This window comes from Danio rerio, chromosome 2, assembly GCF_052040795.2.
Source record: "Danio rerio strain M-AB ecotype USA chromosome 2, GRCz13ab, whole genome shotgun sequence".
In the NCBI taxonomy this organism is placed as follows: domain Eukaryota; kingdom Metazoa; phylum Chordata; class Actinopteri; order Cypriniformes; family Danionidae; genus Danio; species Danio rerio.
Window position 1 is genome coordinate 36,720,137 of NC_141022.1, and position 27,310 is coordinate 36,747,446.

General features: G+C 33.9%; 1 protein-coding gene across 18 annotated transcripts in view; it reads left to right on the forward strand.

Moving 5' to 3' along the window:
* slc6a9 (solute carrier family 6 member 9) overlaps positions 1-27,310 on the forward strand; it is an 88,279-nt gene that overhangs the window by 46,935 nt on the left and 14,034 nt on the right. For all 18 annotated transcript variants that reach the window (XR_015477715.1, XR_015477716.1, XR_015477717.1 and 15 more), the window contains 7 exons: positions 16,444-16,600; positions 18,731-18,862; positions 21,296-21,566; positions 22,961-23,093; positions 25,852-25,986; positions 26,067-26,170; positions 26,479-26,716. Coding sequence is in view for 9 of the 18 variants with exons in the window: in XM_087239321.1 (XP_087095447.1) it covers positions 16,444-16,600; positions 18,731-18,862; positions 21,296-21,566; positions 22,961-23,093; positions 25,852-25,986; positions 26,067-26,170; positions 26,479-26,716 (1,170 nt within the window). In the remaining 9 variants the exon portion in view is untranslated. The remainder of the gene's footprint in view (positions 1-16,443; positions 16,601-18,730; positions 18,863-21,295; positions 21,567-22,960; positions 23,094-25,851; positions 25,987-26,066; positions 26,171-26,478; positions 26,717-27,310) is intronic.

A 27,310-nucleotide genomic window follows, 5' to 3' on the forward strand; every position in this document is an offset into this window, starting at 1 on the left:
AAGTTAGTTTTGCCAGGTATTGGGGTCCCACCCATTTTGCTTGTATAAACGTTTTGTTTTATTGGAATGGCGTTATACATGTTGTGATTTGTGTTTTTGTAGCATCATGTGAAGATAAACAGAGATGGATTTCTGTCCTCCAGTGCATTTAATGATGGTTTAATCTGGACTGCAGAATGGGCTTGTCTCCAGGTGTTTAGGAAACCATTTGGCATATGTGTTTCATTAGAGGAATCACTATGAAGTGCATTTGGTCAGGAATAATGGCCCATTTCATGGCCATGGTTATATGGCCATGGAGAGCAATCTACAGACTTAATGACTCCCACAAGATGGCTACCAGAGCTGTTATGGATCCTGGTTGGTGTTTAAAAGTTGGCATCTGACTTTATTAGTTGAAAGGACGCTTCTGGTTGCTAAAAGGGAAAGCTACATAGAATGAAACTGCCAATTCACTTTTGTGGTTAACACTGATGCACTTTTGGAACTTTTGATGAAACTGTTTTGTGCACTATGCATTTCTGTATAAGTAACTTTTTACTGTAGATGTTAAGTTTTTTAAGTGTTTAGTTCATGTTTTTGAAGTTTTTTATGCTCACCCAGACTGCATTTATTTGTTGAAAACTACAGCAAAACATATGTTAAATGTAAAATATATATGTTAAAAGTGTGTGTGTGTGTGTGTGTGTGTGTGTGTGTGTGTGTGTGTGTGTGTGTGTGTGTGTGTGTGTGTGTGTGCGCGTGTGTGTGTGTGTGTGTGTGTGTGTGTGTGTGTGTGTATGCATAGTTGAGTACACCCTGTTTTGGAATTATGGGAATATGGGTAATATATTTTTGGTGCATTTGAACAAAACAGATTTATTAAACAGATATATTTATTAAAATAATATTTTAGTCACAGAACATCTTTAGAAATAGAAAGATCATGCATTTAAATTCATGTAAAATATTGCTAAAAAAATTACACACTACAACTTTCAACAAAATTGTATATATTTTTAGTTTCTCTTGATTTTTGCTATTTTTGAAAATTATATTTTTTTAAAAGAAGTATTTTTTCTGTACTGTATTTAAAAATATCTTTATACAGTTCATTTACTCATGTACTTGATTTTGCAGTCACAAATCAAGAAACCAAATCTGTATCTTTAAATGTTTCACAAAGTTTAATGTGACAATCACACAAACTTTCAGAAATCATTCAAAGATGCTGATTTCTTTCTTTTTCTGCTTGACTGCATGATTTGTTTTGCTGGTTAATGTTTTTTTTTTTTTTTTTGTGGAAACCGTGCTACTTTTTTTCACAATCCTTTAATAAATGAAAGATTTTGTGAAAATATATACTAAAATATATTGTGAAGTAATGGATGTATTTAATGTGACAATAATCAATAACACTTTATAATAACTAATTATCACTAATTATTTATTAAGCATTAGCATTTAGTGAATTGATTATTTGTAAAGCATTAATTCTACATTAATAGGCGTTAGTGAGCCGTTTATAACCACAGCTACAAGTGCTCTATTCTTGACTTAAAAGCACATTTATAATCTGCTTAATAATTGTACGTTCATAATTTGTGACTGATTGATTTTTCATCACTAAATTAAGTATCACTATATTTAAAAACATTTGCATTTAACAACAATTGGTGTTTTTTAAGATTTTTATGAATGAGTTTGTAAATGAATAATAAAGTGTTTATACATATTATTATTCAGGCATATAGCAATGGTTACTATGCATGTTGATAAATTAAGTTTTGAAGTATTATGTATTTTTTCTTTCTTTTTTTTTCTTTGGGTCTATATTATAAAATGAAAAGGTACAAATGGAATCAACCATATTATTTGTCAAAGATGCCAAAAGGATCACATATGTTTCATGTAAAAAAAGAGATACTGTTGGTAAAAGAATAAATAAGTTTAAGTCATAAATAAATGATGTATGTGGTAATGGGTTGGGAGAATAATAAGCTTATGTTTCATCCCGCTCCATTTTCGACCATGTTGAAATGTTTTTCTTTTTGTTAATGATATTTTATGTATGATATTTTTTTTCGAAAATAAATAAATCAAAATAAAAAATGCTTTATTAACTCAGCTTTATGCAGTTTTCTGATCTAAAGTCAGGACTATTTATGCTTTATAAATCCCTTATAAATGACAATTAAACGCTTAGTATCAAAATGAGCAATACATCTTTGCAATCCTATCTACACAATACAATTACTGTAAAGTTTAAACATTGCTGGAGTTTCCTTTAAAATACAACATAAAATTGGAAAAACAACAATATAATAATTTTACAATATATTATGATACATTATTTCAATGTTATTTGGTGATGTTTAAACTGCACATTGATTTTATTTTCATTTGATGAAGTTTCAGTTGTGTATCTTCAAATGAATGAAAACGAATAAAGTCATTTATTTTCTTTTTTAACCTGTTTAAACTATAACTGAGCCTTTAATTGTCATTTATAAGGGATTTATAAAGCAGAAGTAGTCCTCACTTTAGATTAGCTCACAAACGGGATGAAGTTGAGTTAATAAAGTATTTATTGTCATACAAATATGCCTGCATATTAATATAGAAATGTTTATTTTGATAGTTTATTAATCATTTACTTACACATTCTGAATGATCTTAAAAACCACTAGCTATTCTTAAATAACTGGTTCGTAAATAATGCAATAATTATTTTTGTCCTGAAAAATGAATCCTTAAAGTATGAAAACACAATTATAAAGTACATAATCTAGGTGCTTTTAGGTCAAGAAGAGAGCCTTTGTAGCTGCTGTTATAAACTGCTTACTAACGTCTATTAATATAGAGTTAATGCTTAATGGATGAATTCACTATTTGCTAATGCTTAATAGATGATTCAAAGTGTGGAGGTATTATAACGTGTTACCCAATAATCTAATGAATACTTGAAAAAAAACTGGTGACCCCAAACATTTGAATGAGTGCATAAATAAAGTAATTAAAGTATTAAATTGCAGCCTATTAGCTTTGCATTTTAAACTTAATTGTTTCATAACCAGATTATTTGCCTCTAGTTATAATTACAGAATCCAGCCATGCATTTACAATGAGGAACCACACTGCACGTGTTGCTTTATGTCAGCCTTTAGAAACATATTCTCATATATGGGCGTGTTTGTGACAGCGAGAGTCTGAATTGAGTGACATGAACTCTCACTGACCTGACACTTAGGCCACCGTCACTTCCCTACTTTTGTGCCCCTTGTTCAGTTTTTGGGTGCCTTGCCTGACAAGTTACCATTGCAGATGATTGATCAAGCATGAGAAGAGTGTTTTCAGGGCCCGAGCCAATGAGAGAGGGAGAAAATGACCCACCGCTCACAGGGTGAGAAGCCACAGATCTGGATCTTAAGCAGAATTACTTTCACCTCACAGAAATTGGATAATGGCTTCTTTAAGGACTGTCCACGCTGGTTAATTTCATTCCAGTTGAATAGAAAGAACCCGCCCTTGTTTGCTCGTTGAGGACTTTGTATAGGGGGCTGTAGCTAAAAGAGCTAAGTTAATCAAGACTTTGAAATATGGAAGACTCATCTGTCTTGAATTTTAGTTGTCAAAATGATTTATTTCTTTCTCACTCTTTCTACATTTTTCAATGTCATTGGTTGTTATTAATGTGACGATTTTATTGTTTCTCAAATCCTTACCACACCTTTCACTTGTCCTCATCTGCCTTTAAGATCGTCCTGCCCCAAACATACACTTGTTACTAATATAAGAACGTGTTGCTGCCGTAGTGTTTACATTTTACAAGAAAATTATCATACAGATGTCTGGTAGTTCACTCTGTTAAACAATAACAAAAATAATTGAGTGTATTATTATTATTATTATTATTATTATTATTATTATTATTATTATTATGTTTAATAAATTTTATTTTTTATTTGTTATTATATAATGATTAAAAATATAAATTTTTTGCACATTTTGCATTTGGAACAGTTTTTATCCTGAAATAAATTGTGGCTTTATACAGTGCTCAGCATATATAAGTACACCCCTCACAAATCTATCTTTTAAATTCATATTTTTAATTGGAAGTTTACATTATATGTGTGCATATACATTATATTAGTCCGTACTGAAGCCAAATCTGGAGCTTATCTGACAAAATAACTTACGATAACGGTCCAAAAACTAGTACACCCAAATTTGTATGTTATAGAAAAATATTAAATACAAATTTAAACAAGAGAAGAAAAAAAAAGTATGAATTTAGTTGAATTTGTAGGTTGTAATTTTTTTCGCACTATTTTGCTTGAATTTAATTGTATTATCTTTCAATTTCTAAATATGTTTGGTGACTAAAGTATTGTTTTAATAAATATATCTGTTTAATAAATCTGTTTCGTGTAAATGCACAAAAATACATAAGCCTATTTTCACAGAGTAATGGAAAAATATATTCATTTACAAAATAGGGTGTACTCAATTATGTTGAGCTTTGTATGTGATTTTTTTTTTCAATCAAAAAAAATATATATAAATAAATAAATTAGGCACAGCATAGGTTTGTTAAAATTATTTATGTCTGTTTCATAAGTTCGAGGTTTATTCGGTCAGAAGTGAAACTTGAAATGATTAGAGCATTCCTTCAAAGTTGTGAGTTTAAGTTATGCATTAATGGAACCTTTTCACAAGCCTGTTATGACACGTTTAATGGTCATCATCATCTTAAATCCTTTAAAGTTTTTATATATTATTATTTTTAAAAAACATATGAACATTTATTTGTATTTATGTAATCTTTCAAATTGCAAAAAACGAATTACCACTTGTGTAAGGGGTTTCTAATGCAGCGTCTATGGGACAGGGGTTGCCCTGTTTTATTATTCAAGCAAATAAGATTGTAAAAAAATTATTTGTTATGTTCTCTCATTCAATTTTCTCAACTATGAAGACTTCCGCTACTGAGAAACTGGGTAGTGTGAAAAGTGTCTATTAAATTTGCATTAGGTTACATTAACTTCTAATAAAACTTGGTGCCAAATCACAAAATATATCACTAAGAAAGTTTCTGCAATATGGGTCTTTTAAATTTATAATACGTTGTACTTCAGGGTAAAATAAAAATTGATGGATGGAAGCTTCACATGAGGTGTTTTGGCAGCGATTACAACTGGTGTGGTCTAATGGCTGACCTTGATAAACAAACCTGAGGTGAAAGTTATACTAGAGTCTTTGAATGAGCATGTTGTGCGTCTCATCTCTTCTTAGGAAGAATGAAGAACTCATCAGCAGAGAATGATTGAGGATGTTGCCTTTGAAATGTGAACTGGGGGTCTGCAGAGAGCACTCGAAGGGGGGAAAGGTCAGCGCTGATGAACACTGAACCTATAGTGGTCAATGTTTAAACATTTCAGAAGTGCTGAGAGCACATTTTTTTTGGCTTTCTTGCTTCTCTTTTTTTCCTTTCATGTTCTTAAATTGCTTGAGTCATTTTTTTTTTTACTCTGCCTTTCTGGTAACTCACCAAACGATGGGAATGCTGTTTTACGGCATTGGTCAGCAGAGGGTCTCTAATCATTTTTTTTATGTTTGGACCTGTGCAGCCTTGTGAAGTTTCACAGCCCAGGGTGAGTTTTGGAATCTGCGCTATTTTTATGAATGCCACTCTATAGGCCACACCTTTGACTTTTTGACTTCAGAGAGCAGGAAGTCATTGATTTATCACAGTATTTATATCTCTCCTTTTACTAAATGCTTTTCTGCATTAGAAGTCTTTTGGGAGTTTTTTACATTTGTTATTAATTTTTATTTGTAGAAAACAAAGTGGTATTAGTAGTACTGCACGATTTTGGCTAAAATAATCTGCTTAAATGCTTAAAATCAAGATCATGATTTTCTGTATATGTAAAATAAAGGTTACTATGAGTAGGCTATTATTATTATTCTCAAGCATATGGTGAAACAATAATAATACCAGGCCTATGTGCCGGTCTACCGCTTGTTAAAATGCTAAATTTTGTATAGACATTAATTGGTGGTAAACAGACTTTAAATATGTCCTGTTTGTGAATTCACAGTACGAGATGACATCAGAATACAACTATTCATGAGTCTGAAGTTGAATTATTGTGTTTGAGACATTTGCTTGTAATTTGTCATTGAAAATATTGTTACACCATGTTTTTCACTGGTAAAATGAGATTATCAGATTCCCTCATGAATCAAATTCAACATTATACAGACTAGAGTACATACACTGACCCAATAAACATTTATTTATCATTCATTTACAACACTGTTCACTTTGAACGAAAAAACATATAGAATGCTTGTTGTAATCAGAACCCTAAAATGTGATATGATCGTTCTATGTGCATGCTTTCGGTTTCACTTTCACTGCTGAGTGCGTTAATGTCATGACTGCTGTCGCTTTGAGGAAAAATACATACATGCAAATCATACTTCCCATGTGTCTACCAAACGATCACTCTGTGCAGCAATCTGAACATTATTTACAACTTTCTTACCTGTTATTCGTATTCGTCAGAGTTCATTGGCTTGCACAGCATGTCCTCTCGGTAGTGAACAAACAGTGCACCAACTCATGTGTGATTTCGCGGCTGCGAATATGTCATTACATAAGGACAGAAATGACATTTTGGGGTAAATTATACCTTATAAATACAGTATGTGACACTTTTAACACCATTTGGAGGTGTCCATGTTGCTGAACAACGTATATAAAACAATGTGAAGACTTGTGTGGCCGCCTTTATGTTTCCCTCCTGACCTTGAAAATATAATTGGCAGAATTGTAGAAAAGCTGAATTAAGATCACGTGTAGGGTCGAACCAAGACTTGACATCGCCTCACAGCAAAAAGGTCGCTTAGTCGCTGGTTCGAGCCTCAGCTCAGTTGGCGTTTCTGTGTGGAGTTTGCATGTTCTCCCTGCGTTCGCGTGGGTTTCCTCCGGGTGCTCTGGTTTCCCCCACAGTCCAAAGACATGCGGTACAGGTCAATTGGGTAGGCTAAATTGTCCGTAGTTTATGAGTGTGTGTGTGAATGTGTGTGTGGATGTTTTCCAGAGATGGGTTGCGGCTGGAAGGGCATCAGCTGCGTAAAAACTTGCTGGATAAGTTTTCGGTTCATTCCGCTGTGGCGACCCCAGATTAATAAAGGGAATAAGCCGACAAGAAAATGAATGAATGAGCTCTCTAGATTAGCCCTAGAATTTAGTTCTGGTTCGCTTAGTATTCACAACTTTTAAAACCAAATTTAATGATGTATATCTTCAACGAGTCCTTGCATATATCTATATATCTTACCAAAAATCATGTTTTGTCCCTTATTTCACCCTTTTGATTCATCCTATAAAATTGGCCTGCTGGGATAATAAGTTAATGCATTGTGATTTGAGAAATGACTCCTCATCAAATCTGGAATTTTCTGAATGCATTGCGATTCTCTGTTAAATCGATTCTGAGATTAGTTTTTGCAACTAGATATTTGAAACAGTTGCAGAAATGTATCATTTCAAGATGTGAAGAAAAGCTTTAGCACTGTTGTAAGACACTTATTTTGTTGAGTAAAAGCTAAACTTGATTAGTTTTTACAACACTAAATGCTTTACAAACAGCCACATTCTGCCAATCCTTAGGGCTGGGAAACACCAAACTGATGCCAAACAACTAGCACCAACAAAACCCAAGTTTGTTGTTGCTTCGCATTGAATCACATGTGGACCAAAAATCTGGACATGAACACACCAAATAAATGAAAGCCGACTGAAGGCTGATTTGTACTTCTGCGTCAAACACACGCGTATGCTATGGCGTTGACGCATAGCCCTTCGCCGTGGCTGTCGGCGTCACTGACGTGCACCTCTCAAAAAGAGTAACTACACGTCGCAACGATGCGTAGCGCAAGCACTGTGATTGTTCGGCTTGGTAGCACTGACGAGTCTGAGCGGGACCGAGAGCCGCGCGAATGGCGCGAGCTAATGTTTAGAAGTGTGGAGTCCCGTGAAGGAGCTCCGGATGGAAACTTTTGTTCTGTATTTACCTCATAGTTAAAGCTGTTGCACGTGTGCCGGTTCCTGCCTCAAAAGATAATTACATAAATGATCCTTAGAAAGTATATTGAAATAAACAGTGCACTTTAATCACACAGACAATGCTGAATCTGTGTTTCAATGGCAGAACAACGTCAGTGAAAGACATTCAGTATCCAAAACTTAGGAAAGAGAGAGTAGCATTTTGCTGAATATATGCACAATATCATATACTGTACTGTATGAAATCTGGTCACCATAATGTCTCACATACACTCACCGGCCACTTCATTAGGTAAACCTTGCTAGTACCATGTTGGACTCCCTTTTGCCTTTAGAACTGCCTTTATCCTTCATGGCATAGATTCAACAAGGTACTGGATATATTCTTCAAAGATTTTGATCCATATTGACATGATAGCATCACATAGTTAATGCAGATTTGTCGGCTGCACATCCATTATGCGAATCTCCTATTCCACCACATCCCAAATGTGCTCTATTGGATTGAGATCTGGTGACTGTGAAGGTCATTTAAGTACAGTGAACTCATTGTTCATGTTTGAGAAACCAGTCTGAGATGATTCACGCTTTATGACATGGCACATTGTCCTGTTGAAAATAGCCATCAGTAGATGGGTACACTGCGGTCATAAAGGGATGGACATGATCAGCAACAATACTCAGGTAGGCTGTGACGTTGACACGATGCTTAGTTGGTACTAATGGGCCCAAAGTGTGCCAAGAAAATATCCCCTACACCATTACACCACCACTGATACAAGGCAGGTTGAACCCATGCTTTAATGTTGTTGACACCAAATTCTGACCCTACCATACGAATGTCGTAGCAGAAATCGAGACTTATCAGACCAGGCAGCCTTTTTCCAATCTTCTATTGTCCATTTTTGGTGAGCCTGTGCAAATTGCAGCCTCAGTTTCCTGTTCTTAGTTACCATGAGTGGCAATCCGTGTGGTCTTTTGCTGCTGTAGCCCATCTGCCTCAAGGTTGGACGTGTTGTGCATTCAGAGATGCTCTTATGCATACCTCAGTTGTAACGAGTGGTTATCTGTGTTACTGTTGCCTTTCTATCAGCTGGAACCAGTCTGGCCATTCTCCTCTGATCTCTGGAATCAACAAGGCTGTTGTGCCCACAGAACTGCTGCTCCCTGGATATTTTCTCTTTTTCGGACCATTCTCTGTAAACCCTAGAGATGGTTGTGCGTGAAAATCTCAGTAGATCAGCAGTTTCAAAATTACTCAGACCAGGCTGTCTGGCACCAACAACCATGCCACTTTCAGAGTCCCTTAAATTACCCTTCTTCACCATTCTAATGCTCGGTTTGTACTGCAGCAAATCGTTTTGACCATTTCTGTATGCCTAAATGCATTGAGTTGCTGCCATGTGATTGGCTAATTAGAAATTTGCATTTACGAGCAGTTGGACACAGGTGTACCTAATAAAGCCATAACAAAGCTAAGTTATTTTAGCAGTTTTTAATAAGTTAAATAAATGTCCATGTGATATCTAGTTTATCTATGTTCCCTATGATATTTAAACATTTTGCATTATTTTACGTGAACAATGGATAAAGTTTACTGTAAAGTATATATTTGTTGTGTGTCATTCCAGTTGAAAGTAAATGAACTGAAAATGCTTGAAATGTACCCGCAATTCTAAAATGAGTTGTAAGTTCTAGCAGTGAAATGTATGTATAGGTTTTAAGAGAAAGTACAATAATGCAGGTTGTTACATAGCAATAACCAAACAAATAAAATAAACCAAAAAGTGCTGTATGTTAAGGTAATGTTTGATGAGCATAGGTTAATGAAGTCCTGTAGATAGTTTTATTAACTCATTTCTACAAACTGATTTATTTTATATTTGTCATGAGGACAGTAAATCATATTTGACTAGATATTTTTCAAGACACTTCTATACAGCTTAAAGTGACATTTAAAGGCTTAACTAGGTTAATTAGGTTAACTAGGCAGGTTAGGGTCATTAGGCAAGTTATTGTATAACGATGGTTTGTTCTGTAGACTATTGAAAAAAAAATAGCCTAAAGGAGCTAATAATTTTGTCCCTAAAATGGGGATAAAAAATCATAACTGCTTTTATTCTAGCTGAAATAAAACAAATAAGACTTTCTCCAGAAGAAAAAATATTATCAGACATACTGTGAAAATGTCCTTGCTCTGTTAAACATCATTTAGGAAATATTTTAAAAAGAAAAAAGTGGCTAATAATTGTGACTTCTTGTGACTGTATATGCCATGATTTTTTTTCTTTTTTAATGCATCTTTAAAAAATATATTTGTATAAATTCATTCTGTAGTGCCGGGTTTAATTAATCGTTGAAACCAGAGTTGGCATGCGAAAGGTCCCCTGATAAGTGTGCTTATGTGTTACTCAGTGATGCACATGCACAACCAGAGCACATTATGTTACTCAACCATCTGTAGGGGTCAAAATGAGGAAAATTGGCTAAAAGTAATATTTTTATTTTTATCTTACACTATTTAAATGAATCTTAGTAATGTATTATTCTATATAGCTAAATATTACTGTCATTTTAGTCGCACATTCCATTTCATGAGTGTTATATAATCAGAGACATTGAACACAATCAAAATATTTTTTCTTAGACTAATATTTAGATATTTCTGGTATAAATATTTATGTCTCTCATAGGTATGCATCAATAATTATTACATAAAATCAAATATTTCCCAATTTTTTAAGTGTTCAGTTTTTTAATAGAGTTTATTAGAGCAGATATTAATCTTATGGTCACGACTCATAAGAATAAAGTAAGAGTAAGCCACTCTCGCGTTTGTGGGATGTTTGATCATGGGATTAAAAAAGAAACAGAGAACTGATAAAGATTATTTGAACTATGTGTTATGCCACACACCACATTCTGCATAAACCTCTGTAGGCATTCTGTGTTAAGTTGAGAAGTCGCAGGTTATTTCTCACTTCCCTTCTTAAGCTGACAGGGTCACATTCCTGCTCTGAGTTACTCCGGGAGAGCTGTGCTGCTGTCAGTCAAAGGCTTCAGGCTTCACCCAGAGATGCTCCTCCTACTGTTGTAGGATAGTATATTTGGAGAAGTGAACTTTTGCTGAAATATATCATTTTAAGATGAGAAATGTTTAGCACTTTTTTAATTTCTGTATCTGTTTTCTTTTTTTTCTATTTTAAATTTCTAATGATTTATTTTTCTATTAAAAATTAATTTCGCTTAATTAAAAGTTGAATTGTAATATTCAGATTTTTTTCTAATATTTATTGTTAATATTTCTCTTTTTTCATTTTAAAATATTTTTACATTCTCTTTTACATTCATTTTGTTTTGAATAATTTGTTTTACCTTAACTTCTTTTTTTCTTGCATTTTTTAGTTTTTGTCCATTATTTTCATTTACATTTTCTTTCTTTTCCTTAGTTTTTTTTATTCTTTTTTTCCCTTCCTTTCTCTTTCTTACAAAGTCTAAACTCTGAACCACTCATTAGACTCCGTTCCCCATGAGACCCCATGACCGTGTGTGTTTATGAGTGTGTCTTGGTCTTATATAAAAGGGCAGATGGGCCCAGCTGGACGATTTTTCTCTTTCACTTTGTGCTCAGCAAGACTGATCCTTGGAGCAAACGCAACGGCTGAAACACCTGGGCATTCCAGAGCATAGGGACAGACATCACAGTGAGCAGCGGAGAAACATTCAGCTAAACAATACATTCATTTACCGGAAAGTAAACACAACTTAGAGCGTGAGAGCGGCCATGTTTTGAAAAGTATTAACAGTCCGTTTTATAGAGCTATATTCCCAGTACTCCTTGTGTTGTTTTGGACATGATAGATGGATTTAGCATTTTGTTGAAGCATGTATGTTAGTGGGCATTTACTATAACAGACAGTTCATCTTCCAGGTGTTCACACCTGTTTCAGGTTCTTCTCTAGATCTTCTTTTTTTAACCCAGGGCCTTCAGCTGTGCTATAGCAGTTGTTCTGAGAGCCATCAGCACAAACCATTACAGGTGTCCAGCTGCTGGCCTTCAGACAGTCTCAGTTGTGGCCTTATGATTAGAGAGTGTCTTTTTTAACGCAAAAGTCAATCCCTGAATCAATCCCTGCGCACCGCTGTGTGTCTGTGTATTTGTGTGTGTGCATTTGCATATAAACAAATTCTGTTCAACTTCATTTACTCCCTCAGTCTTACCAGTTAGTCCAAGTGTACTTTGATTTTTATAATAGATTGTAAAAGAAATATGGACAACACGTCCACTGTAGAAAAAAACAACTTAATTTAAATGTTTTTTTTTTTTTACTTTCATCTTGTTTGTTTACATGCAGAGGGCATGGTTTATGACTGATTTCAGGGTACCACCAGGGGGCGGTAAACTATTTTGTTCACTGTTTATTCAGGATCTGTGAGGTACACTTGGTTTTTACGTATACGCTAGAAAATGTATACAGTGTGCTTATCAAAAATTAGATCAATGTGGATTGTTTTATCCACACATGAACTGTTTCTGCATAACTGCCTACATGGTGTAAAATAGTCCTTGCCATGGCTGACGCTGATGCGCTACTTTTAAAAAATGTAGCTACTTGTCGCAATGACGCATAGCACAAGCTCTGTGATTGGTCAGCCTGGTACTGGTGACAAGCATGGGCGGTGCTGAGAGCCACAAGTGGCCAGACCTGTGAAGGAGCTCCAGATGGAAACTTTTATTTCAAGTTTACCTTATCATTAAAGTTGTTGCAGAGTTCCCATCTCTGAATGACTGAAAACACTCGACACAGAGGAACATAAAAGCCTGCTGCCAGCTAGCATTTTGAAAGTGTTATTGCAGAGCAACACAAATAGCACGCGGAACTATAAATGCACGGCTATGCGCAAGGCAGGTGTCGTGGTTTATACCAATCACTCGATGCAGAAGTATAAACCAGCCTTTAACCTATATGTCCAATAGTGCAAGCTATGCTTAAGAGCTTAACCTTTGTGGTGTTTCTGTAAATTTACAGCAGCATGGCAGTGTTTGCTTTCAAGATATGGTCAAAACCTAATAATAATAAAACTACTGTATTTATTGAAACCAATTTACTAAAAATTCCATCTAATTTTCAGTTGTGACAGATGTCAGTGAATTAAACTGACAGAGATTGGTTGCTGCACCTCTCATCTTCTTTGAGAACTCTCTACTCAGTACCTAAACACCTACCTTACCAAATGTTAATAAGCAACTAATTAGTAGTTTATTTATTAGTAGTTTAGAGTCTTAGTTAATGGCGTGTTTGACAATTTCACCACTTGCGCTCATTGCGCTGTTAATGCTGTCAATCCCATAATCCACATCTTCTGCAAAGAATGAATTAAAAATGCATCCTCAGCCTCATTCACTCTGCTTAGTAGCATTTTGGTCTATTTCAGGTACAAGAATAAATCTCTCCAGGGTTTTATTGTTCTTATTTTGTAAGAATAATGTATTAATGCAGCATCGTTTAATTCCGTCCAAAATGAACACTTGATTTGGCCTGAAAGCAAACTGTGGGATGTTATTTATTTTGCTGAAGCACATGTGTCAGTGGGATCCTGCAGGGATTGATGGCCCAGGGAGCTCAGACTCAGATGCTGCAGTGTCTCTGAATGTGTGTGTTTAGTGCCTTTTGTAACATCAAGCTCCTGTAAACACCTAATTTAAAGTAGTTCATCTAAAGATTGTCTAAATACTTTATTTCATATTATTAATTTACACACAATTGGTATGAACTCACGTTAATTGAAAAACCACATTGATACAATTATAGTTTTAGCATCTTAAAAGGGTTGTTCGGCCAAAAATAAAAATGACCTCATTATTTACTCTTTCTCTGGGTTTTAAACCTTTTTGAGTTTGTTTCTTTTGTTCATCACAAAGGAAGATATTTGAAAAGTGCTAATTGATGGTACACATTGACTACTATAGTGGGAAAAAATAGGGAAATGTCTTATTTTCTGTTTAAATATTTTTTTCATATAAAAAGTTGCTACAATTCACAAATAATTACAATAAAGCAAGTAACGCCTTGAATTAAATGTGAAAATTTAAAGTTCTGAACTGAAACATACTGTAGTAGCTGTTACATGCAAAAAAATAATAATAATAATACAATTTTTCAGTATGTATTTGTTAAGCAAAATCGCAATTTGGTCTGATCCCCAGGGCTGCTAGGAAGACTGCTAGCATCAACGCTGAATGTTCATCTCCCGCTGCGGTCTCACTGTGCAGGCGAAGCGCGTGCTCCGATCAGATCGTGAGCTTGCCTTAGAGGTCAACATCAAGAGCATCTGATGGAACAGATGGAGAGAATAAACTCTAAATCAGGCCGACAAGACCAAATGGTTTTTTTGAGCTTATGACTGTGATTTCAGTTCCCATCAAGTGCACTCCAGAATGCTCTCAGAGACCTCAACATTGTTGTGTGCAATATACACTTAGAGTTTTTATGAAATTCTCAAACTTTTTGACGGTTGATTGACACTTTATTGTGTTTTTTCCTTGTGACTCGGTTTTTTTGATAGAGGGTTACAGGAAGTAGTGTAATTGAAGTAAATAATAAAAAAAAACTCAAGCTTGCACCACCATGGGAGCTCTATATGTTGGAAAGTGCAGAATCGCTTCACCTTTAAGATCCCTCAAATTTTCAGTTGAATTTAACCAGGTCATCCTAGACGAAACGTGATGAACATTTGTTCACTGAAAACATGGTCCCTGGTCATTAGGAAAATACTAATCATCATCTACCAGCACTGCTGAAAATCATACCAGCAAAACAAATAAAATCCTAGTGCTGCATTGGGGTCTTAAGAATTAAAACAATAACTATGTGTAGATTATTAGTGACTTGTTATTCGAGAGACTATATGGATTGTAGTCTCTACAAGGATTATGCACTACTATATACGTAAACTTATGCCATTTCAAGATAAATATCATAAATCTAAGTAATGAATTTTAAATGGTGTAAAACTCATTCATTCGCATTCGTATTAAACTTTTAACGTTGATTATATTAGGTGGTGGACATATTGCAGATTGACATATGTCGGTATAAGATTCTGACAGTATGATGACCTTGTATAAAAATATCACAGTTTCAGAGTATTGTACTCACTCCTCTAAAATATATTATTTTTAAATGTTTGGGTAAAAAATATATTTTGCCCCCTTTGAACACAGTATATTTTATTTTGAGAAATGTTTAAAGTGTTTTGGAACAGTAAACATGTCAGATTAAATAACTCAAGTCAATCATTGACTTCTGCTATCTTCATTAGTTTCTAAAACACAGATTATTTACAATTTATAATCTTTAGGTATCTTTTCTGCTGGAGATATTGTTATCCTAAAAATAAAAAAAAAATTAATAAAATATCTTACACATACCTTAGAAATGATATTAAAGAAAATTTTAAGTTTAAAACCTTGACTTTTCCAAACCGCGGTATACTGTAACTTGAAAACAGTTATCATCCCATGCCTGATTGCAAATCCACTGTTTGATTCTCAGAGTTTAATGAGGACACTTTACACTTTTTAAAGTTGAATTTGTTTGCATTAGTAAGCTGCATTAGTTAACATGAAGAAACAATGAACAACACTTCTACAGCATTTATTAATCTTAGTCAATCTAGCAAGTTATTGTTTGCTAACTTTGCTAATAATTTGCTAACTAGCCACCGATAAGGCTTTTTGAGCTAACATGAACAAGCAATAAAGAAATAGCAATAAACAAGCAATATTTATTAGCTAAAAATACACTTGTTGAAATAGGTTACTTGCTTTAAAAATATAATAATTATATTGTGAATTGAAGAAATAGTTCACGAAACAAACAAACAAACAAAAACTTTTACTTTCTATTTAATCACTCTCAAGTGGTTTTAAACCTTTTTGAGTAACTTTTTTCTGTTGAGCAAAATAAATTATTTTGAACAATTTTAGAAATCCTTAACCACCAACTTCATTTTTTGGAAAAACAAATACTATGGAACCTAATTGTTTCGGGTTTTTAGTTTTATTTTTTTTTCAAATATCTTATTTTGTTTTCTATAAAAGAATAAATAAAAAAATAAAACAGTTTTGTTACAAGTGTAGGCTGATTAAATTTAAAAACAGAATTTTCAGTTTGGGGTGAGCTATCCCTTTAAAAACTAATGTTAACAAATGAGAACTAATTGTAAAGTGTAACCTTTTTGTTTGCGGTTTCTGTTTTGTCTGTGCTTGTTATGAAAAATGTCTCTTTTTTCACTTCTGTCAGGCTCAACAAGAGGATCCCTCCCAGCAACATAGTTTTACTTTCATTCATACAAGTGTGTGTTTGTATGTGTTTCAGAATGGAGCAGTTCCAGGAGAGCCAGTAAAGAGAGATGAAAACTCCAGGAGAGGAAACTGGGGCAACCAGATTGAGTTTGTCCTGACAAGTGTAGGCTATGCAGTGGGGCTGGGAAACGTCTGGAGGTTCCCTTACCTCTGCTACAGAAATGGAGGAGGTGACCGTTTTTATCCCTTTCTTTTTTTTTTTTCCAATAGTTGTTTTTCATCCTCTCAGTACCTGTCATGCACTGCTGCATATTATTATGTATGTTCAGATTCTTAAATTAGAACAAAGTTAACCAATATAGCCATTGTAATCTAAAGTTAAACCGATGCTATTTAGGGTTTTGTTTTTCTATGTCATGCCAATAAGTCCTTTTCAAATTCCTTGCTTCCTTAAAAGGGTACTCGTTTGGTATCAAGTCTCATAACACACCACACTTAAAATAGACCAGGCTAAGAGTAAGCAAGGGACTCCAGCAGAAGCTCCCAGATGACCTGGCCCAGAAACCTGTGCCCCATGATTCTCATATTCCTAGAGCTGCTTATAATCAGGGGCCATACCCTGAATTAGCCCATATTTCAGATAAGTAACTGAACTCCCGGCAGATTATGCTCCTGTAAGGTCTTTTGGCACCTGCGTGTGGGCAGATTTTTATTTACCTTAATTTTTACTATTTGTATGCACTCAGTAGAGCTGCCTGGATAAATATCTTAATAATCTTATTCCTAAATTCACTGTTTTAGCTATGTGTTTTAAACATTTTTTCCATTACAGCAAACATTCAGATTTGCTTTTGTTCTCAAGTCAGTAGCTGTTTTGTAGAGCTTCAGAAAAGTCTTTTCAGCTAAACAGTGTTTCAGTGTTTCAGTTTTCAAAGAAGAGGTTGCTTCTAAATTTGAGGATTGAAATTAAACTTAGAGGCTTTATTTTAGAGGTTTAGTAAAGAAGGGCCATGTTTGGCCCAAAGGGCAAATGGCATATACAGAATTCTAGGACAACACAAGGGTTAAATAGATTAAATCTCTTATTTAAAAAATAAAATAAAATGCTGTTAAACCAGTCAGTGGTAACATACAATACAAACTAAATGGATTTGTCTTTAGCACTGTTTATGCCTAGTATGAAGCTTTTTGTTTATTATCTGATCACAAGTAGACATTAAATACTAGTGCTAACTGAGTCTTAACATTTGGAGCTTGTCCAGTTTTGACTACTTCCAGAGAAAATTAAATACACTACATGACGGAAGTCTTGTCATCGATCCCAGTTGTAAGAGCAACACTTGACTTCTAGTTAATGACTTGGAAAAGTGACAGAAGATTGATTTTTTTTTTTTGACAGTTGAACTACATCCCAACCATCACAAATACTGCAGAAGACCTATTAAGACCTATGTTTTTTTGTTGTTTTTTTCATTCCAGATGAGTCATTCCAGATGACTTTATTAATAAGTTATTTGAGTCATTGCAGAGATGTATGGATGCAGTCCTCCAATGAGAGTCATACACAATATTCATTCGTTTTCCACTGAACCTTGACTTTATATTTTATATTATATTATTTTATATACTGTACATTATTTCTGTTAAGTGACAAGACTTTTGTCTAAACAAAGCCAGACCTTACTGTCCTAATTAAATAATTAAAAATCAAGGCATGATCATATTTTATTCTGGTCAAATAAGCGTGATCTAGAGGCCTTTTACTTTCATATAAGCCACCTCTGATACCAAATGATCAACTAGAAGTCAAGTTATTATTTGTTGTTCATAAAACTTGGATAGACGACAAGACTTTTGTCAGGGAATTTACACAATCATTCAGATTTCTTCTGCTATGTTCATACTTGTGTGATCAAATGCATTCAGACATCCTCTAAAGACTACCTACATCCTGTGAAGACTGCCTGCTGATCTTGGCTGATTTAATGATTTTAATTTGATTATTATTTCTTCTTTGGATTTATATGTAAATGAGCTTATTTGCAACATTTGACTGAAAGATCAGGAAAACACTGCATACATACAGTACACCCGCACTTAGACCAACTCACTCAAATATTTTAGGAATGTAGTGAAAAAAGGCAATGTGTCTGTGATTTTAATACCATCTGTGTCTGATTTATTTACAGAAGCTTTAAACAATACTGTAATAGAACCAGACAATTCTTCAAGTCATTTCTAAAATGCCTCTTGGTTTCTTGGTATTTGTGTAAAAACACCTGTATTGCTGTTTTGATTGATGAGTCAGAATCAAATGAATGTTATATAACTGTGGCTTTGGGTGTGTCTGTTAATCACAGGTGCCTTCATGTTCCCATACTTCATCATGCTGGTGTTTTGTGGCATCCCTCTATTCTTCCTGGAGCTCTCCTTTGGCCAGTTCACCTCTCTCGGGTGCCTGGGTGTCTGGAAGGTCAGCCCTATGTTTAAAGGTGAGCACTTGGCCATTAAAGAAAATCCTCCCATCATTTACCCACTCTCCAATGGTTCAAAACCTAGAGTTAATATCCTCTTGATAAACACAAAAGAAGATATTTTGAAGAATGATGGAAATTTGAGACCTTTGAGCCTTATATTTTTTCCCGTACTATGGATGTCAAAGGCTATATTAAACCAATTGAGCATTTGTAAATGGTACTGCTCCTATAAATATCGTGAAAATACCTCTGAAGCCTTTTTATTACAACAAAAAACGTTTAGCTGGAACTCTGTGGCGGGGTTGGCATTAAATGAATGTCTTGGCTTGTTTAGTATTTTAAAAGTAATTAATTTTTAATATAAGCTCAGTATTTCCTTCACATCAGAGAGGGTTGCAATAAAAAATTCACATACTATAATACTTAAATTGTTTACTGTAAGTTTAAGTCAAAACGTGTTTAGCAAATAATTGTTAAATGTTTAGTTACTGTTACAGTGCACAGCATGAATGTGTACATCGCCCTTTGAAAATGAATATTTCTTATCAATTTCTCTGTGAATATAGACAATATATTTTGGTGCATCTGAACAATGAATACAACAGTTATATTCATTAAAATTGTGGTCACCTACACTGTTAAAAGATCCTTATTGCCTTACATTTTTAAGCTCAAATCAAATAAACATTATAAGTCCATTGAACTTATGTTAAACAAACAGCTTGCATAACTTATCAAATTAAGTTAGAACATGATAACTTTAGGTTAATAAGTACCAATGACCTAAAACATGTGCTGTCAGAACTAATTGATCATATATTTTTTTACAGTGTAACATCTTTAGTAATAGTAAGATTATACATTTAAATTTAAATGAGGTGTTGCAAAAAATTTATAGTTTTTATGATTTTCTTGATTTTGCTTTTTTTTATTAAAATGTCATTTAATATTTTCACTGACACAAATTTTTGCATCGTTTTTGAATTCTATAGAAACTCCTGCATTATAAGAAATATCTGTAAGGGGTGTACAATCCATGCTGTGCACTAAATATATTACTTCAGATTTTCCAATTAGAATAAACTTGATAGAATTTATCTGATTAAATAATTGGTTGATTTGACAATTTTTTGATTGAATGAATGAATGAATAATTAATTAATTAATTAACTATTTCTACTAAGAATGTTACTCAGAATTTTTTTATTATATCAGAATACCATAACCATTCACAATGTTGCTTAAGTATCATTGGGATGCTTTTGTAGTTTTTTAAAAATATATTTATTAAAATATATTAAAATATCCAGTGAGTGGCAGTTCTGTGGATGCAAATGCCTTGTTGATGCCAAAGGTCAGAGGCGAATGGCTTTACTGGTTCGAGCTAATAGAAAGGCATCAGTAACTTAAATAGCCACTCGTTACAACCGATGAATGCAGGAGAGCATCTCAGAATGCACAACACGTCGAACCTTGAGGCGAATGGGCTACAGCAGCAGAAGACCACACAGGGTACCACTCCTTTCAGCTAAGAACAGGAAATTAAGGCTACAATTCGCACAGGCTCACCAAAATTGGACAATAGAAGATTGAAAAAACGCTGCCTTGTCTGATGAGTCTCGTTTTCTGTTGCAACATTCAGATGGTAGGGTCAGAATTTGGCATCAACAACATGAAAGCATGGATCCATCCTGCCTTGAATCAACAGTTCAAGCTGCTGGTGGTGGTGTAATAGTGTGGGGGATATTATCTTGGCACACTTTGGGCCCAATAGTACCAATTGAGCATCGTGTCAATGCCACAGCCTACTTGACTGTACTCTGATGTTATAAAGCAAGACTCATCTCAGACTGGTTTCTTAAACATGACAATGAGTTCACTGTACTCAAATGGCTTCCACAGTCAACCAAATCTCAATCCAATAGAGCACCTTTAGGATGTGGTGGAACGGGAGATTCACATTATGGATGTGCAGCCAACAAATCTGCAGCAACTGCTTAATGCTATCATGTCAATATGGACCAAAATCTCTGAGGAAAATTTCCAGTACTTTGTTGAATTAATGGCACAAAGCATTCTGGCAGTCCTAAAGGCAAAAGGTGGTCTAACTCAGTACTAGTAAGGTATACCTAATAAAGTGGCGGGTGAGTGTATATGACTAATATGTTCTTGGCAACTAGCTTAATATAAATTAAAAATAGATGTTTTAGTTTTAATTACCTGTAATAACCCTCCCATTCATTAGTTACATTGTCCAAATTCTCTTTGAACTGAAAATGCAGAACTACCGTACTTATTTAGTAACGTTAGGTGTTTAATATGTAAAACATTTTAAAATATTTTTCAAAAATGCAGTTTAGTTATTAATTTTTTTGGGTTTTTGAAATCCAAAGCATCCCTAAACATGCTTTATTTTAAATCTCTTGCATTGTTTCTCTCTCCTGCAAGGTGTGGGCTATGGAATGATGGTAGTCTCCACCTACATTGGGATCTACTACAATGTGGTGATCTGCATTGCATTTTATTATTTCTTCATGTCCATGACAAATCTGCTGCCCTGGACGTACTGTAACAACCCCTGGAACACCCCTGACTGCAGTGGGGTGGTGAGCACTCATCGTGCCAATGCCACTTTCGCCAACATGTCTGCTGTTGTGTCCGGGGTAACTGAGATAGTCAACCGCACCAAGAGGACCAGTCCCAGTGAAGAGTACTGGAGGTATGCTTTCATTCATTCTTTTTCTTTGCGGCTTAATCCCTATATTAATCAGGGGTTGCCACAGCGTAATGAACCACTGGAGGTATACTAATATCATATAATATTTAGGTCACACTTTATTTTGATGGACCATTTGTTGAATTTAAGTTACATTGCAACTAATTGTAATTACATTATAAGTAGACTGTAAGGTTGGCGTTGGGGTGTAAGTTGACATGTACTTGCAAAGTCTCTTATAGTCAGTTAAATGTCTGTTGAAGGAGCAGCATCAACAGATGTTAAGCAGACAGTCCACTAATACTCAAATGGACCATCAACATAAAGTGTTACCAATATTTATCCTCCCCATCGTTTATTTTGTCCTGCATGTTCTGCATGCTGATTAAACAACCTGGCTTTGATCAGACAAATGTATCTCAAATAATATTAAGCAGTGAAAAGCACTTTTTAAAAATAATATTTTACAAAACAAAAATGAAATGGTATAATATATAACAAATATTTCTATTATATGAAGACAAATGTGTAAGTTTTGCATTTCACTTTATTTTTCAAGTGTAGAAATAGCAGAGAAGATGTTCAAGTCTTTATGCATTTTAAATAATAAATTATAATAAACATTACCATATTTTGTGTTTTTGGAAGATTAAAAAGATTTTAAGAGATTAAAATAATAAGAAATTGAATACAGCTTTAATCTTCTCCTCCATTAAAAAAACACAACTATCATACTTTACAAAAGACACCCACTAAAATGTCATATATAACAATGTCAAACCAAAATGGGACGTGTTGTCTTTGACCTTTATACATACATATAAGGGGGGGGGGGGGGGCTAGAGGACCTAGAAAGCTGAATATCAGTATAATTAGTCAGTCAATCTATTGCTCATCAGAACTGAATATTCATGACAGGTTTATAATTGAAAGCTAGTAATTAATACATGTTTGGCGCTTGTATTGGACTTGACAGATGTGTTTGTTGAATAATGTTTGAACGCTATGTAGGCTGACATAACAAGACAATGAAAGGCACGGAGTGTTTTGTTTTTCCAAGAGTGTGGTTGCATGTGGTGTGTGTAATGAATGCTTCACTATGCTGCCAGTGGTGGAGATGTGTGTGGACCGTTGAACATCTTTAGAAATAATTGTTGTCCATGTTTTATGAAAGACATTCTTGTTCTTGCCTTCTGTAATCTCATTCATTGTGACAGAGGTTGGTTTCGAAATGGATTGTTTAGATTTTTTTTTTCACTCAATGCTTAAACCTGAAGTCAAGGACTGACAAAAATAGATTTAGATTTTTGTGATAAAATTGATGAGGGAACGGTTCTGCTTTATCTCACATCCCGCAGTTTCTTACATGCCTCTTTCACTGTGTTTTGTTCTGTCAGGAACTATGTGCTTAATATCTCTGACGGCATTGGGAATTTTGGTGAGGTGCGTCTGCCTATCCTGGGTTGTCTGGCTGTGTCATGGTTTGTCGTGTTCCTCTGTCTTATTCGGGGAGTCAAGTCATCAGGCAAGGTGAGTAAAACACCTAAAGGTCATTGCAGGTCATTTTTATTTATACAAATATTCTCAAGTTACTGTATTATCTGGAAAATAAGTTAAGAGTTAAAATTGCATTGTTGTGGAACAAACAGACTTGCACTAACACACGAGCGTTGCTCACACATGCTCATGTGCACACACACATGTAAAAAAAAAAAAACTTTAAAATTCACAGTATTACTGGCAACCAAAGTAAACTGTAAAATAATAAAGTAAACACTAGAAATAATAATTACTAATAACTACTGACACTACAAAAACTACTATTAAAAATACAGCACAATTGAAATTGTTAAATTACAGCGCACTTGTAAATTTTACAGCAATTTTTTACAGTGCACGCAAACACACATACACAGGATGGTGTACTCTGAAATAAACGCGCAAAATAATCATGTTTCATTTGTTAAAATAAGTTTATGCCTTATATAGTTAATGACTTATATCGTTTAAACTAAGGTTTTGGAGTATGGAGCCTGATCAATCTCAAAAATAATACATTTACAAACTAAAACGCATACATGCACATCACAATTCACAATTACATAATACAATTTGTTAATTTGTAAACACAAAATTCATGAGTAAAAAATACAAGTAAAAATAAGAAATATTTTCGCAGAATTAACTGAATTTGCATAATTTTGAATCATATCTTGAATTTACTTGTATACTTTTAAATCGTATTTCGAATTTCTGAATTGAATTTGTTTATTTATAAATCATGTTTTAAATTAACATATTGGATTTGTGTATTTATAAACCGTGTTGTTAATTTACAAACTGGATTTTGTAAACGTGAATTGTGTTGTGGATGTATTAATTTTATTTTATATATTAATTATTTTTGCAATTGATCTGGCTCCATGTTAGAGAGGTTTATTTTAGCTATATAAAGTGAGTGAAATATCTAATATAAACCACCAGAGTTTGCTATTTTGCTCCTAAGTTGTATCGCGGATGAAATATTGGTTAAATTATAATTGTTCTCCACAAAAGGGACAGCCAAAGATGTATTTACAGTTGTATTTTGAGGCTTTAATATATACAAAAACACAGGCAGGAATTAATATCAACAGAAAAAATTTTTATCATCTTTTCATTCTAGAATAATGACAGTAAGAGCGGAGAGATATGACATGTTGCATAAATATGTACTGAACACTTATCAACTATAGACTATAGAATAGACAAGACATGTCTCTCATATCAGTTTGAATGGGGAAAAATGTAACTGTCAATATGGCAAATAAAGCCCCGCCTTCTAGTACAGGAGCCAATTGTCAATCACAATAGACTGAAGATTCTCAGTGGGAGGGGCTCGAACCAGACTAGAATATCTGCAGATTTTGTGTGATTCAAATGTTTAGAAATTAAACTATAGAAACAGTTGTTGTTTCTTTTTATTGTTGATTCCTAATATGACATTTAATCATAAGCTTGGCAAGCAATTTTGGAGAATTTGATGTTTCCCCATTCAAACAGAATGTCCAAGCATACTGCCCAAGAGGCGTTTCAAAGATAGCCCCTAGTGAAATGACTTGCCTTAAAGGGACTTATACTCGACAGTCTATTTGTGTTTGTTGCCTCATTATAAAATATACATGGCACTTTTCATAATATATACATTAAACTAACAAAAGATACATTTAAACAGACCATATGCCATTTTGGTGTGGCACTGAATAAATGTATAATTTGTAAATCCTGCTCTTTGCATTCTGATGGCTGTGAACAAATGGCTGGCTGCTTATTAAAGCCCTTCTACCACTAGACGTGAAGCACCACACCACACCGCTTATTTAAAAATACTACACAATGTTTGCCATATCAGAAATGTCATTATTTGACCAACAGAGGACCATATGAGAACATTATATTAATGTCCCAAATATCCTTTGTGACATTTAAGATGTCAACATAAAATAACCAAAATGGAAGGTCACTCTGAAGTCATTGAACATCAGTGCTAACCAAAAGAGGATGTTTTAGGAATATCCCTCATTTTATGTAAAGCATTTGGGACTTTTGTAACCTTTAGAGAATGAGGCAATTATATATATATATATATATATATATATATATATATATATATATATATATATATATATATATATATATATATATATATATATATATATATATATATATATGTGTGTGTTTTGCTTTCCTAATGTTAATTGCATTAGGCAAGTCACTTTTGAAATTGTTACAGCTCAATTTAAATGAAAAAAATAAATAAATAAATGCACACACGCACAAATGGTTGTTCTATAAAATAAAAAACCTTAAACTAGAAAAAAAAACTGAAGTTAATTCAAATTAGAAGTTGGAACTGGAAGTTGCTAAGACTTCTGTTTGTTGATGTACTTCCAACCAAAACGGAATATTAAGTAAGGGCTTTCTTTTGCCCATCATTCACTTATAGCAAACCAACGGTAAGAGGGGCGTGATTAAAAAAATGAATGAAGCATATGGTCAGACTTCGAAGATTACCAAAACATCAATTTTCAGTGGAATAACTTGCATAGATTAATTGTTCACCCAAATAATAACAATGAACCCTAGCAAAATTTTATTTCACAATTGAATTGACTAAAACTGAAATACAAATAAAGATAAATTGAAATGAAAAAAGACAAATGTACAAATCAAAATAACTAAAACAGAAAACTAAAAATGTTACCTCATTCAATTTTATAAATAAATAATAAATTATGTTTTTTATCAGGTGGTGTATTTCACGGCGACTTTCCCGTATGTGGTGCTGACGATTCTCTTCATCAGAGGAATCACTCTGGACGGAGCCATCAGTGGTATAAAATACTACTTGACCCCTCAGTGGCAGAAGATTCTAGACGCAAAGGTCTGTACATTTCACATTTGCAAATTTGCCAAGTGACCACTGATTTTGATAGGCATAATGAAATATTTTGTGTTTTGTAGGTGTGGGGGGACGCTGCCTCTCAGATTTTCTATTCACTGGGGTGTGCCTGGGGTGGCCTTATCACCATGGCATCATATAACAAGTTCCACAATAACTGTTTCAGGTAATAAGCGCAACATCCATCTGAATTTATTGTTTTTCTGAGTACTGAGCAAGAGCTTTGTAGCTATTGTAATTGGTGACTTACTATATATTTGGCTTGCTTTACTCTGCAGCGCCCCCATGTGGATGATACTGATAAATGCATATAACTTTAACTGATAAATGCTTTTAAAGAACATGTGAAATTGATAACGTACATCTATAGTAAGAAAAAAAATACTTTGAAGGAGTAATTTTTTGGTGGACTATCCCGTTACTTGTTTGATTTAACTGTAAATTGAATGGAAATGTTTGTCTGTTTTCAAACAGGGACAGTATTATCATCAGTGTAACCAACTGTGGCACCAGTGTGTACGCTGGCTTCGTTATTTTCTCAATCCTGGGATTCATGGCTCATCATTTGGGGGTGGACGTATCAGAAGTGGCTGATCATGGTCCAGGGCTGGCATTTGTGGCCTACCCAGAAGCCCTGACACTGCTGCCCATTTCACCACTCTGGTCTCTGCTCTTCTTCTTCATGCTCATCCTATTGGGTTTGGGCACTCAGGTATTCATTTTGTTCTGTAACTTTTCTTCTTATCTCATTACTAAAGTTCTGCAATTACACTGGCTTAGAAGTTTGTCAAAAAAATCTAATACTGAAAACCAGGAAAATGAGTAGCTATATAAATTTGCAATATAAAGTTGCAATATAAACTTCTATTATACAATATATCCATCTCAAATAAAATAAAAAAGTAATGTAGAGGATTTTTTATTTATTTTAATTTCATTTATTTGTTTATTTTTGATTACACTTAGTTAAACTAACAGTTTTAATTTGTTTTGAAAACCTTGATTAAGACACAGAATATGAGTTTTATAGTGTTTTGAAGTTAAAACATTGGTTTCAATTTACTAGGACTTCTATGTGAAGCTGCTTTGACACAATCTACATTGTAAAAGTGCTCTAGAAATAAACATGAATTGATTTGAATTTTGTTATCTTAAAAAATCATTTTTTGGTTCTTTAAAACCTCTAAATTACCATTTTTATTTTAAATTTGGCAGAAGTGTCATCAGAAGTTTATAGAATAAACCAAAATGTTCACAATATGTATGGCATTTCTTTTAGAAAAAGTATTGTTTACTAATAATTTAT